The sequence below is a fragment of the Eleginops maclovinus genome, chromosome 23 (genome assembly GCF_036324505.1).
Source record: "Eleginops maclovinus isolate JMC-PN-2008 ecotype Puerto Natales chromosome 23, JC_Emac_rtc_rv5, whole genome shotgun sequence".
NCBI lineage: Eukaryota > Metazoa > Chordata > Actinopteri > Perciformes > Eleginopidae > Eleginops > Eleginops maclovinus.
Window position 1 is genome coordinate 12,893,610 of NC_086371.1, and position 11,931 is coordinate 12,905,540.

Consider the following 11,931-nt stretch of genomic DNA (forward strand, 5'->3'; position numbering starts at 1 on the left):
GTTTCTATCAATTCGACCTTTTTTATTCTGAGAAGACTTCTTTTTAAAAATTCTTTATAAGGCCATTTTGGAAATGTCTTTATTGTACTGGTTACAGATATTTGTGAAACTCGTTCCAGTCGCCACAGCCCACGATAGCGAAATTTTATCTCACACATAAGTATACATACTGTACTCACGTAGTTTCAAATTGATCCTCGGCCAGAGCAGGAAGAAAAGTAACGCAGGTTCTCTTAATCTCCGAACGACGGCTGCCTGTGCCATTGGTAATGCTCCTTTTCTTGTTAGCACCCACACATCAACCAGGTGGGCTTTTGACAATATTCTCACAAGTACGCACGCCAGAGAAGCATTCAGCACGACAAACAAAAATCACATGCACACCAACGCCACAGAGGACTGGAAGGGATGAAAATCGTATCACGCCCATTTGGATTAAACAATGATACTCGTGTGCTTCAAGCGTTTCCCCTAAATACGTGCCACATTCAGCCAGCTTTGACATTCTACTGCTAAAACCGCTTTGACAGAAAAACTAAAACCATAACTCTAATGCCCAATCCTGAAACTCAAACACACCTCTCTTCCTGTAGTTCCTCTATTCTCATCATGGCTGTGGGTATAATACAAATCAAATGTACCTTTACAGACGTTTTAAAGTCAATCAAAAAGAAATCTAATCTGCTTTACATATTTTTCCTCACAAAAGTGTAAAAAAATACAAACAAATAGAAAAAATTAAAATGTGCATGACTCACTATGAATGGTCTCAAGGCAAAAGAAGAACAATGAACACCGTGTCTGATTGCAAACCAGTCCCCACTTCTTTGTTTTCTGTTCAGTGGCATATTGTATTCACAATATCATTTATAGTATGATTTTTCATAAAAAATATTAATATCTTCTTATATCCATTAAAACAAAAAGAAGAACAGAAACGAGTAGAGACTGGTTTGAAAACGTGCCCAAGACTACAAGGTCTGGTGAAATAAAGAAATAAATAAGCCCTTCCCTCGCTGCCCCTATTTGGCTGGACATCTGGTAAAGGTTCTGCAAGCATCTTGATTGATAAACAGAACATGACAGAAATAACATTAAAAAAACAAAACACCAAAAAGACATACAATGGTCTTAAAGCTACTAACAGATTTTGCATAATGTCTCTAGCATCGACATTTCAACCGTACATTCCACAAAGATGCTTGTGCTGAAAACCGTGAGTCAGAATTTCTTTGTGGCTTTCAGAAAGTTAAGCTCAATTATTTGCCATTTCAGCTGTCCACCAAACGATCATCTTTCTCTTTGGACGATGATATTTCCAGCAAGAGCTCATGAGCGGCTGATGCAGCCATTAAATACAAACCGGCAACTGATTTAAAATCGCTTACATGAATAATTACACACAGTACATCTGCCACCCTCGTCCATTGTCATCTCCAATACTTGACAAGTTGACCCATTAAGAATCTGCAAGATTTTATACATTTTTATAAAACAATATTAAAAAAAAAAGATTTATAAAACTAAAATGATACTGTGTTTAAAGGTTGGACTCTTTTTCCATGATTGCTTGTTCAACAGGTTTTGTGGTCCATTCAGAAAGTGAAGAAGACGTTTCTATTGGTCAACAAATCCTCCCGGTCCGCTGGATAAAGGCCATCCTTTCCTGAAGGGTCGGACAGTGGTCAATGTGTGTGCTAATATACCAAATCATTGGATAATGCTCCATGTTCTGCAGACGTTTATACCCAGCCTTGATCGTACAGTCACATCAGTCTATGGCTCACAAAGCGGCTGAATGGAGACGACTTAATCCTGTGGAAAATAAGGTGTCCCCTTTAACTCTTTGTTCAGCTCTGAAAGGCTTGAAGAGAAGATTGGCCAGTGGCGTTAAAAATAAAGTGGGTACCAGACAGGTCTGCTCCTTTCGTCCTTTGCCGTGGAAAAAATATGTTTTTAAAGGAGCCTGCTTTCTTGAATAATGTTCAGCTCTGAAGTAGTCGGCGACTTTTCCCCCTCCTGTGGTGGACAGCAATGGATGTCTGTCTCTCAAACCGATATCTCATAAGTGGTCCCTCCGACACCCGTCACCTTCTTCACTCCACTGCCGGGTTTGGATGTGGTGTGATTGGCCAAGACTGGACGAGAGGTGGATCTGATTGGACAGCCACCAGGAAGGGGAAGGGAGGAGGGGGAGAGATTAGGGATGAGGACAGGGATAACATTATGAGGAGGTGAGTGGTTCTACTTCAATAAAAAACAACAAACAATCACAAACTGCACCATTTTTCTCTACCATCAATTGTGTAAGGCAGTTGGTAACTTGGTGAGTAAGAAAAGGACAGAAAAGGTTACAAGACAAATAAACGGTAAGACATGCTTCCACAGAGCTAAAATGAATTATTGCTAATCCACAAACTGAACTGACAAGACTTACATACACACAACGACTGTTAAACACTAAACAAGCTAACAGCTACTGTAAAATGTGGAAGAGGAAAAGGAAGACTCACACAGATCAGGGAGGAAGAGGAGGACTGACAAACCAGGGAGAAAGAAGCAGAGAATTAGGAGGAAAAGGAGGAAAAGTAGCAGGCAGTAGGATCAGGAGAGGGATCATTACTCACTGTGGAGCCTGTTGCCCTCCTCCAGCTCCTCCCCCTCCCAGCACAATGCCTCCTCCTGCAGGCCGAGGCTTGTGCTGAGGCCCTGCCTCTGCAATGTAAGACTGGGACTTGCCGAGGGAGAGGCCGCGAGGTGGCGGGGAGATAGGGGGCTCTAATGAGCGAGGGGAATAGGATGAGGAGGAAGGGTTACGAGGGGCTCGGAAAGTGGAGTCCTGGTTATGTTGGAGCAGGTGCTGGACTTCAGAAAGCCCAGAGGAGGAGGGAGGGGGCGGACTGACAGCACGCAGGTAAGCCCTGTGGGGGGAGGAGAAAGTGGCAGAGCCCTGGAGCAGCTGCCCCTCCCTCTGCTGTGCAATCTGAGCTGAGAGGAAGGGCGACGTGTAGCCCTGCAGCGGGCTACTGGGTGACACCATGTTGGGCTGGCTGGTTACAGTTGCCGAGGGAAACGGAGCACGAGGCTTCTGCGGCGATAGCTCGTGAGCAGCAGACTCGAACTCTGGGCTCTCGGATGGTGTCAGGAGGCTGTCATAGGACAGGCTGCCATTCCGAGGCGTCTGATTGGCCAGGCTTTTGTAGCTGGTGTCTGTGGTGCCCTCTGATTGGAGCGTGGTCAGCGGGTGTGCCGTTTGCGCTGAGCGCAGGCTGGAGGAGCGAGAGCCGCCAGCGGACAGAACCAGAGAGGATGGGTAGGAGGTGTAGGAGCGCCCAGTCAGGGAGTAACCTGACATGCCCCCTGACATCATCCCAGCAGTCCCGCCAGGGCCTCCGGGGCCCTCACCCCTGTCCCCTCCCCCTCTGCGCGCCCCTACACCTCCCCCAACCACTGTGGTACCATCCAGGCTGCTCGGCTCCGAGCGGTAGCTAGACTGACGGCTCGACTGGAGGATGGTGGGAGATGGAGAGTCAAGACTCTCCCCACGGATCATCTGAGAGGAGAAACAGATAAGAGGTAGAAAGAAGAGGAAGTGTGATGAAGATGAATGCAGGGATGAAGAGGGGAGAGAGATTAAAATCACCATGTGTCCTCCGGAATGAATTACAGATCTTACAAGAAAAAAAGAGTGTTGGGGAAATATTGGATGCTTGACCGGTGCTCTACTCCATCATCACACTACTGAAGTGGAAACATTGACTAGCTGGAACAGGCACTGACACTGCATGTCAAAGACTGTGTATCAACATAGAAATGGAAATACAAGTACATACAGTACAGGAACTACACGTTGCAGTCAATGCAGTCTTAGGGGAAAGGATAGATCCACTCAAACACAGAGACAACCAAAGGGACACACAGAGATGACACTAGCTCAGACTTACTGATCAACCGATGGCCACTGAATGGTCAATTCAAAAAAACAAAAAGAGGGGCATGGCATTAACCACAAAGGAAATTAGAAGGGTGCGGGCATATCAGCCACCAGACCATCTGTTACAGTATCAATGGGATACTGTGTCTATATTTTACATTATTTGTGCCATAAGGCTAACCATATCCTTTTTTAAATGTCTTGCTATTTGATAATATATATATATATATATATATATATATTCAAAAATGTATGGTTAGATTTGTATGAGTCTAACATGTGACTGAGTTTCCAATAAGGCAAAGACATGTGGTTAGCTTCACTCTAGGCTGCTTCTTCCTTTAATACTCTTAAAGTATCTACATTATGTCATGTGAATAGTTGATATCTGTGCTGGCGTATGTACCTTGTTGGGGTGTGTGAGTGCAGTGTGGTTCCTTCCCGGGCTGTTGAAGGCTGGTCGGTACTTGAACATTGACGGTGTGGGTGGAGCTTCAGTCAACAAGCTGCTCTCTGAGTGGCAAGACAACAAAAGTGACATTTGAAAAAGGAGGCGTGTTTATGATGAGCAAACAAACATTAATCTTTTGGGAGGTAATACTTGAAGTTTCCCCAGGTGCACTGTTGGCTTGTCAGGTGATATACATGCAGCTACACAGATTCCATCGTGTGAGTAAGCGTGTGTCTCACCCTCAGTGTCAGCACGGGGCAGACCAGGGTAACGAAGCTCTGGTTTTGGAGGAGGTGGAGGTGGAGGTGGAGCCTCTGCATCAGCCGACTGGCTCTCAATCTGATCTAGACTGCTTTTGGACTGGAGAAGATGTATAAAAAGGTCATGTTGGTAGACTTATGGCATCAGGCCCATGACTGAAAATGATTAACACTCGAACACTGAGTTTTTGACAGAAAAAAGGAAATCAATGTTAATATGTTTTCAAATACGATTGCTTGGGAGATATGAAAACCATTTTTAAAGTGTTCAAGGTTTGGCATCTGATCAAACCCACTGATAAACTCAAATACTTTTAGTATGAATGCCTTGTTAAGCAGCTGATAAGACATTATTGAGATGTGGTGGGATTTTAACATTGCTTGAACTCTCACCCAGTAAACAAAACACTGCAGTCAAGGGAATCCTGAGGCGTGGGAGGTAAAAAGAATATTCTGATAAAAGTAAAGTTGGGAGAAATGTTTCATGTTCTGCTAAGAGTCCTGTTCCCAGTTCTGCCAAACCTGTTGCAAAGCGGCAAGGCTTTACATTGGGACTGAACATTTAAATGCAAATATATCTGAATACATTTTCATACAACTCTACAAAACGATGCAAATAGTACGCAAAGCTAGCAGCTCACGGATATCTTCATTAATTAACAACAATCTGGTGATGGGACACCATTTTAACGGTGAGCTGACCTCAGGTATTTCTACTTTATCTGTTCAGAAAGTTAACCATTTGAAGAATAGAAGCCTACTAATAAACTTTAACAAATAAAGTTTGGATTTTATAGATTTAGCCTGCTGCAATGCAGAACAAAACATTAACTTTATAAAGTGAGTTTAAGTGATTGAAAGTGTTTTGGTTTCTTTTTTAATTCTAAAGCTTTAGATCCTTCACACCGGTCACTAAGAACTGCTGGAAAATGTTGATCTGGTTATTTAACATTAAAGATAAATAGAACACAGTAAGGCCCAACATGTGATACATTTCTGTTGGGGTTCCCAGGTGTAAAACAGATGTTTTATACCACAGGAACAATGTATACAGACAAGCACACAGTACCGATAATTCTTATGCCTCTGTGGAGTTCATTCACCTAAACCTCCACATTTACATCGCTAGTCTTTGTGAGTTTGATGGGTTAAGTGTCACTCACCCTGGTACTGTGTCGGTCATTCTGAATGCCGTTGTCCAGGACCTTGGCTTCTAGCTGTGCCTCAGTGAGAGCCGGTCTAAGGAACGGGGGCTGCACATCCATCGTGAGAGGGCTCCGCTGCCGGCCCATGTATCTGAGAGAGGCAAAACAAATTCCTCAGTGCTATATTTGACAAGAGAGAACTAAGTTCTAGCCCGGCCGTGCCTACATGTACCAGGATTCATTGCGCGCCAGCTTCTGAATTCCTGAGGGTTCCCGCCTGCCATATCGTCTTGCAGAGCAGCCACAGCCTCTCTACAGCATTTCTTAGGCCGTATACTCTGGCTCGTAAAAACACGGCCGAACATCCAAAGTCAGCTAAATTACTGTCCTCCTCATCCCAAACATGCATATACATATATTTTTGGATGCCATTTCTTCACTGTTGGAAAAAAAGCAGCTAATTTGCAATACAAGTGAAGGAAGGAAGGAATTGTATTCTTGTGTGGCTTCTATGTATGTTTGATATGTCCCAGCTACCAAGGGTAGGGCAAAACTGAAATAGCATGTTGTTCCTCTGAGAATAATATCACTGTCTCAACAGATTTTGCAGCTGCAAAAACAATATATAACATATTTGCTAAATAAAAGGTGATGTGTTTTCCCTTTAAACAGATGTAGCAGTATTCTGCTCTTGACAAACACAACTAACACCAGAGGCTACTAACACTGAAGGCTTTTCAAACAACCAAAGAGGACGGTGGCAAAGTGAGAGGGGAGAGAAGGTAGTGAAAAGAGTTATGGTGGGTCAGAATGTAAAGGAGGGGAATAAACAGATGAGTGCAGAGGAGGGACAAAGACTCACCTGGGGGCCTGGGAGCTGCAGAGTACATGAGAAATATTCCTTATGCAGCCGTTGGTGAAAGGGTTAACGCCTCCCCGAAACTTCCCCGTCACCTACAGAGAGAGGGAGGGAGGAGAGAAAAACGTGACAACATTAATGCTAAAACATACAGAAAGGGAACATTTATCTCTAGGTGAATTTACTGAAGCAGGATATGACGCGCACAGCCAGCCCTTGTTTGTACCTGTTCATTTGTGGTCCTGCCGCGAGAAACCAGCACCATGTGAAACCCAGTGAGGCCCGCGACTGGGACAAAAAACAGACCAGCCACACACATTACAGCCATACTGGGAGGAGAGGGTCAAGGAGGTAACGACAAATCCAGCACAGAAAAACAAAACCATAAAAGGAAAACAAATGTAATGTGTAAAAAAAAGTTCCATTAATAGTCTTGCATCTATACAGCAGCAGTAAAGGATACGTTACAGCAGCGTGTGGCGTGTCCAGCTCATGGCGGTGGTGCAGGACATAAACCAAGCCAAAGCCAAAGACGTTGATGATGTGGGTGGTAAGGGATATCAGGAAGAGGAAGAAATAGCGATAATTCCTCCGACCAATGCAATTGTTCACCCAAGGACAGTGGTGGTCAAAATCCTGAGAGAGCACAAGATTGTGTGAGCAACAGGGAGGATATGAGCAGTCAATACAAGGGTCATACAAGTTTGCTTTGACATTAGGACTTGCTATTTAAACCACAACATAAACATTTAATACGGTTTTATATTATGTACTGCAACCTCATGACAGAAGCACTTTAAAGGTGTTGTGAATATTCGGAAACATTCATCTTCAAATATATATTATCATTTTTACAAAAGACAGAGGGGGATTTGTTGTAATAGTTCAATTAACAGTCAATCAGTATAGACAATTTTTTTAGGATCAGTAAATACCCAAAAATATTTAGCAACGGCTAAAAAAAGACCCGAAAATCCTGCTATATAACTTGTAATAATAATAGGGAAATATTGTGAACTAAGGCAATTTATAATTAGGTCTCAAGCTCATCATTACAAAGTGTGTGTGTGTGTGTGTGTGTGTGTTTACCTCTACACAGTTGTCACAGACTGAGCAGTGCGAGCAGCGCGGCGGGCGGTAGAAGCGGCAGGTCGAGCACCACTTCATGCGCACCTGGATCCCTTTGATCTCCACCGTCTTATAGAGCGGGGCCCGGAAATCATCCTCTTTGTCCTCGTCCTCTTCGGCTGAAGACAACAGAACACTCGTCTTATGGTCTTCCTGCTTTACGTTATACCATTTCAATCTATTTCTAATGATTCACGCTCATTCATATCGGTCTAATTTATCCATCGAGTACTCAGCAGTGCAAACCAACAACAACTGTTCACATATGTTTACCTCTGGGGAAGACTCCAGGGTCCATGAAAGTGGCCATACAGAAGTTGGCGAGGGTGAAGAGGAAGATCACCGCAACGTAGACGGGAATGACAGAGGACAAATACTCTGACAACCATGGGCATCTGAACAGCACGGAAAAGGATGTTCAATTATATATATGCATAAATAAAATGACAGTTTGACGTATATGATTGCCTGAAATACGGGTGTGCTATATATTTTGTATTTTCAGAGACGCGTTTCTAAGGAACCTTGTTAGTACAGTGTTCATTAGAATAAGAATAATAAACCATTGGATAAACCATCAAGAGGATTTCCTTACATATATAATGCATAGGGATATTCACACACAAAAATGTGTACAAATATTATTTATCACGCAGTGACCCTTTTCACCATGTTTGCATTATGTGTTTGTGCATACGAGTGAGATAAGGAAAGAGACACTCACGTGAAGCAGAAGAACAGGGTGGTGGATCCGACGAGGAAAGTGGTGGCTGCAGACACCGGGACATATCGGCTGGGTCGAAATGGACGGGGAGGAGCAGAAGCAGGGACACCTACTCCTCCCCCAACCCCCCCACCACTGAACCCCGGCATCAGAGACAGCGAGAGAGGGAAGGAAGACAGAGAGAGAGAGGTAGATTTCTAAGGTCTACCTACTGTTAAGGCTGCTTTACAGGTCAAAATGGCGAATATGGAGTTTGTTTGGTGGGAGGGGCCATGACTACTGACTGGAAAAGAAAACACTATGCAAAGCAGCAACTGAATGGACACATGAAGGATTCTCTGTATCCGGACAGTCTTCTGGCACTTATGTAATCAGAGATTGTTTTTATAAAGCAAAATACAGCTTTAACTGCATGTGTACAGCTTGTTGTTAATATTTATTTTGTGTGCATAATCTTAATAGAGGTTTATAAAAAGAAAACTATACAAGAGCAATGTGATACAAAAATATGTGTAGGTAATTCATAAATATTTTTGTATGGCTTTAATGCAACTGTATTTGGTGCAACAATATAAATAAATCTAATCTGTCTGCTTTCTGGCACCAGTGTAACGGCAAAACTTCAGTGCTTGAACACCAACGTAGAGAAACTCGCACACTGCGAAAACTAGGTTTCAGTTCACTCGTGAAACTCAGTTTTTACATTAATACTCGCCACTGTGCTTAGGGTCTGATTATGCGTCTCAGAGAAAATGAATATACAAACAAAAGAGCAGAAAATAAAGAGGTAGTGGGTGGATAGCCAGCAGGCCGAGAGCAGAAGCACATAGAGGAGAACAGGCAGAGGATTGAGCGCAGCAGCTGCTGATGACTTCTGCGATTGTCCCGAGAGGGCTTATTTAGGCACTGGGTGGGTGGAAGTAAAAGGATGGCGGCTGAAGGGACAGTTCCAGCGCTTCAAACTAAGTCAGCAGGGAAAAACAACTACACCAACTCATAAACCAGTTGCGGGAAAACTGCTCAACAACAAATAAAAGTCCAAAGAAATCCAGCTGCAATATATATATTTTTTAAAAAGCTGATAAAAAACATTTGAAAAATGTGTCTATCTTTGCCTTTCCGAAGTACAATAGCTCGGCCAGAGACCCCTAGTTCTTGTGAGACCCTTGCCTTCAGTCTTTGTGTTATTATGAGGACAAAATCAACTCATTCCAAAAAGAAGTCCTTTGTATGTCATCGAGGCATCACCGTACTTGGCCGGTTCTGGGTGAAGGGACCTCTCCCACCTCCAAATTCTCTGCAGATAGACCTCCTTTCCCATTTTGCATTTCTTAAACAAAGCCACGTGCAGCAGTGGTGTTATGTAGTCTGATGCATTTTAGTCCAGTTGTCCCACTGTTCTCCTGTTTTCTTTTACCGACTGGCTCTGTGGGTCAGCTGTTAGATGCCCCTGTAAAGAAAACATTACAAAAAGAAAATCAGTGGTAAACAAAAACTAATGCTTTCAATGGTTACAGCTGAAATAAGTACTCAATTATTATTTTGCAGCGATTTCAAAAACGATATATTGCACATATTTGATTGTACCTTCTTTTCAATTTTAAGGAAATACTGCTTTCCTGTCTTTATGGATGTACATCAAATATATTTGTGGTTTTCACAGTTGGCTGGATAATAAGAGCATTTAGGGCTTTTAAGTAAGTAATGGGCACTTCCTTTTTTTGAGATATTTCTTGATATTTTACAAGATGATTCATACATGAAATAAATAACTTTGGCCTTCCATTTTCAAAGAGAATGGAAGTTTTGCAAGTGTACACTTCACTTTCAGGAGCACATTTCACTGTTAGGTTACATGACACAGTTATCTAAGATGAGCAAACGTTTCACTCTGATTTCACAACAATCACACGTTACAATATGTGTCTGAGTATTTCCCACCATTACTCATAAGCAGAGTTGTTCAACTGCCTTAGTGTTGTTGCTAAACCTCAATGCCCTCCGGTAGTCAAATGAAACACGTCCTCCGACTTCTCGAAATTAATAACACCAGGGAGTCAACTATCTGGGACGAGCCGGGACGCCTTTGACATACATCAGACTAATTCCCCTCACCTCCTGATGAAACACAGCGAAGTGAGCACACTGTAAACGGATCCAGGGTAACAGTGAAATCTGATAGTTTAGACACACCCCTCTTCTCAACAATCATCAGGGCTGACAAATACAGAGCTGTGAGTATCAGTATGGCTGTTAATCAGCTCACCTGCAAAACAAACAATAAACTATAAAGAGTGTGAATCCTAAAATCCCCATGTCGAGCCTGTTATGTCAGCTCAACAATCTGCAGCTCGCAATCTACATCGTAGAAGGGCCACTGAGTTTACTGAATGTTCCCAGTATCTGTCAAACATCTAGCTGATGCCTTGTTTGATCATAAATCCTTTGATTGACTATCACTATCATTTTTTGATCATACCAACCATAGCGTTTAACAACAGGCCAGGGCAGTGCCAGGAATTAGTCAAAACAGCGACCACAATAAAACTCATTAAAACACACTTCACTTTGATAAACTCAATGATAGACGCTGAGTTGTTTCATCTCGTTGTTATAACGCTGAATTCAATAACAATATATTTAAGCCATTCTTAAAAATCAGCTAGATCTTACCTTAGCTTCGAAAGTTTTTGCGACACTGCTCAGTCTTTTACCACAGCTATAATAGTTAGCTAACATTACCTGGCTAGCATGGGGAGCTTTACAATCGCTGAGTAGCTTTTATTGGCGGCTCGAAAGACACATGTTCGGCTAAACAGTGACCAAATAAAGCAGGTAAAACAAGAATGACATACCTAATGCCGAACAGGCGAGCTGTCGTGCCTGTGGGGTGTGGGTCGTTACCGTCCTCCTTGAGTTTAGCCGCTAGCAAACTAGTTAGCTCGCTGGCTAGGCCGACATCGGAATCCCGGAAGTAGTCCGTCGTCCCTCAGGTGGGATTAACATCCAATCAGAGAGGAGCAGGTGTGGTCTAAACAAACAACTCCGACAGATAATGAACTATTACTGTATTAATATACAAGTATCCAGAGGTGGAGGAAAGACTCAGATCTTGTTCTTAAGTAAAAGTAAAACCAGAGTGTAGGAATACTCTGTTTTGAGTGAAAGTTCTGCAATCAAAATGTTACTCAAGTAAAAGTACAAAAGTATAAGCATCAAAATATACTTACAGGGCCAAAAGGAAAAGTACGTATTATGCAGATTGGCCCAATTCAGAACATATATATTATATGTGTTATTATAATTATTGATGCATTGAAGTGTTTATCAAAGCTGGTAAAGGTGCAGCTAATTTTAATTACTTTATGCTCCAGGGTAGCTTGTGAATTTAACTCAAAGAGTAGCTAAAGTCTTATTTAAGCATTGGTTA

At 42.7% G+C, this 11,931-nt stretch overlaps 1 protein-coding gene across 1 annotated transcript; it reads right to left on the reverse strand.

Moving 5' to 3' along the window:
• Position 1: 1 nt before the first annotated feature.
• zdhhc5b (zinc finger DHHC-type palmitoyltransferase 5b) lies at positions 2-11,469 on the reverse strand. Its single transcript, XM_063876240.1, has 12 exons — positions 11,357-11,469; positions 8,502-9,951; positions 8,051-8,172; positions 7,739-7,896; positions 7,113-7,285; positions 6,876-6,978; positions 6,653-6,744; positions 5,809-5,941; positions 4,625-4,745; positions 4,341-4,447; positions 2,628-3,553; positions 2-2,155 (listed from the first exon to the last, which is right to left on the reverse strand). The coding sequence occupies exons 2-12, from the start codon at positions 8,648-8,650 to the stop codon at positions 2,050-2,052; spliced, it is 2,190 nt and encodes a 729-aa protein (XP_063732310.1). The 5' UTR covers positions 8,651-9,951; positions 11,357-11,469; the 3' UTR covers positions 2-2,049.
• Positions 11,470-11,931: the final 462 nt, after the last annotated feature.

Bases quoted from the DNA above. Each gene is read 5' to 3' on its own strand.
- zdhhc5b (XM_063876240.1), bottom strand. From the start codon at position 8,650: ATGCCGGGGTTCAGTGGTGGGGGGGTTGGGGGAGGAGTAGGTGTCCCT. The intron at 8,173-8,501 runs GTGAGTGTCTCT...CGTGCTGTTCAG, and splicing joins ACCCTGTTCTTCTGCTTCAC to ATGCCCATGGTTGTCAGAGT. The intron at 7,897-8,050 runs GTAAACATATGT...TGTTGTCTTCAG, and splicing joins CCCTGGAGTCTTCCCCAGAG to CCGAAGAGGACGAGGACAAA.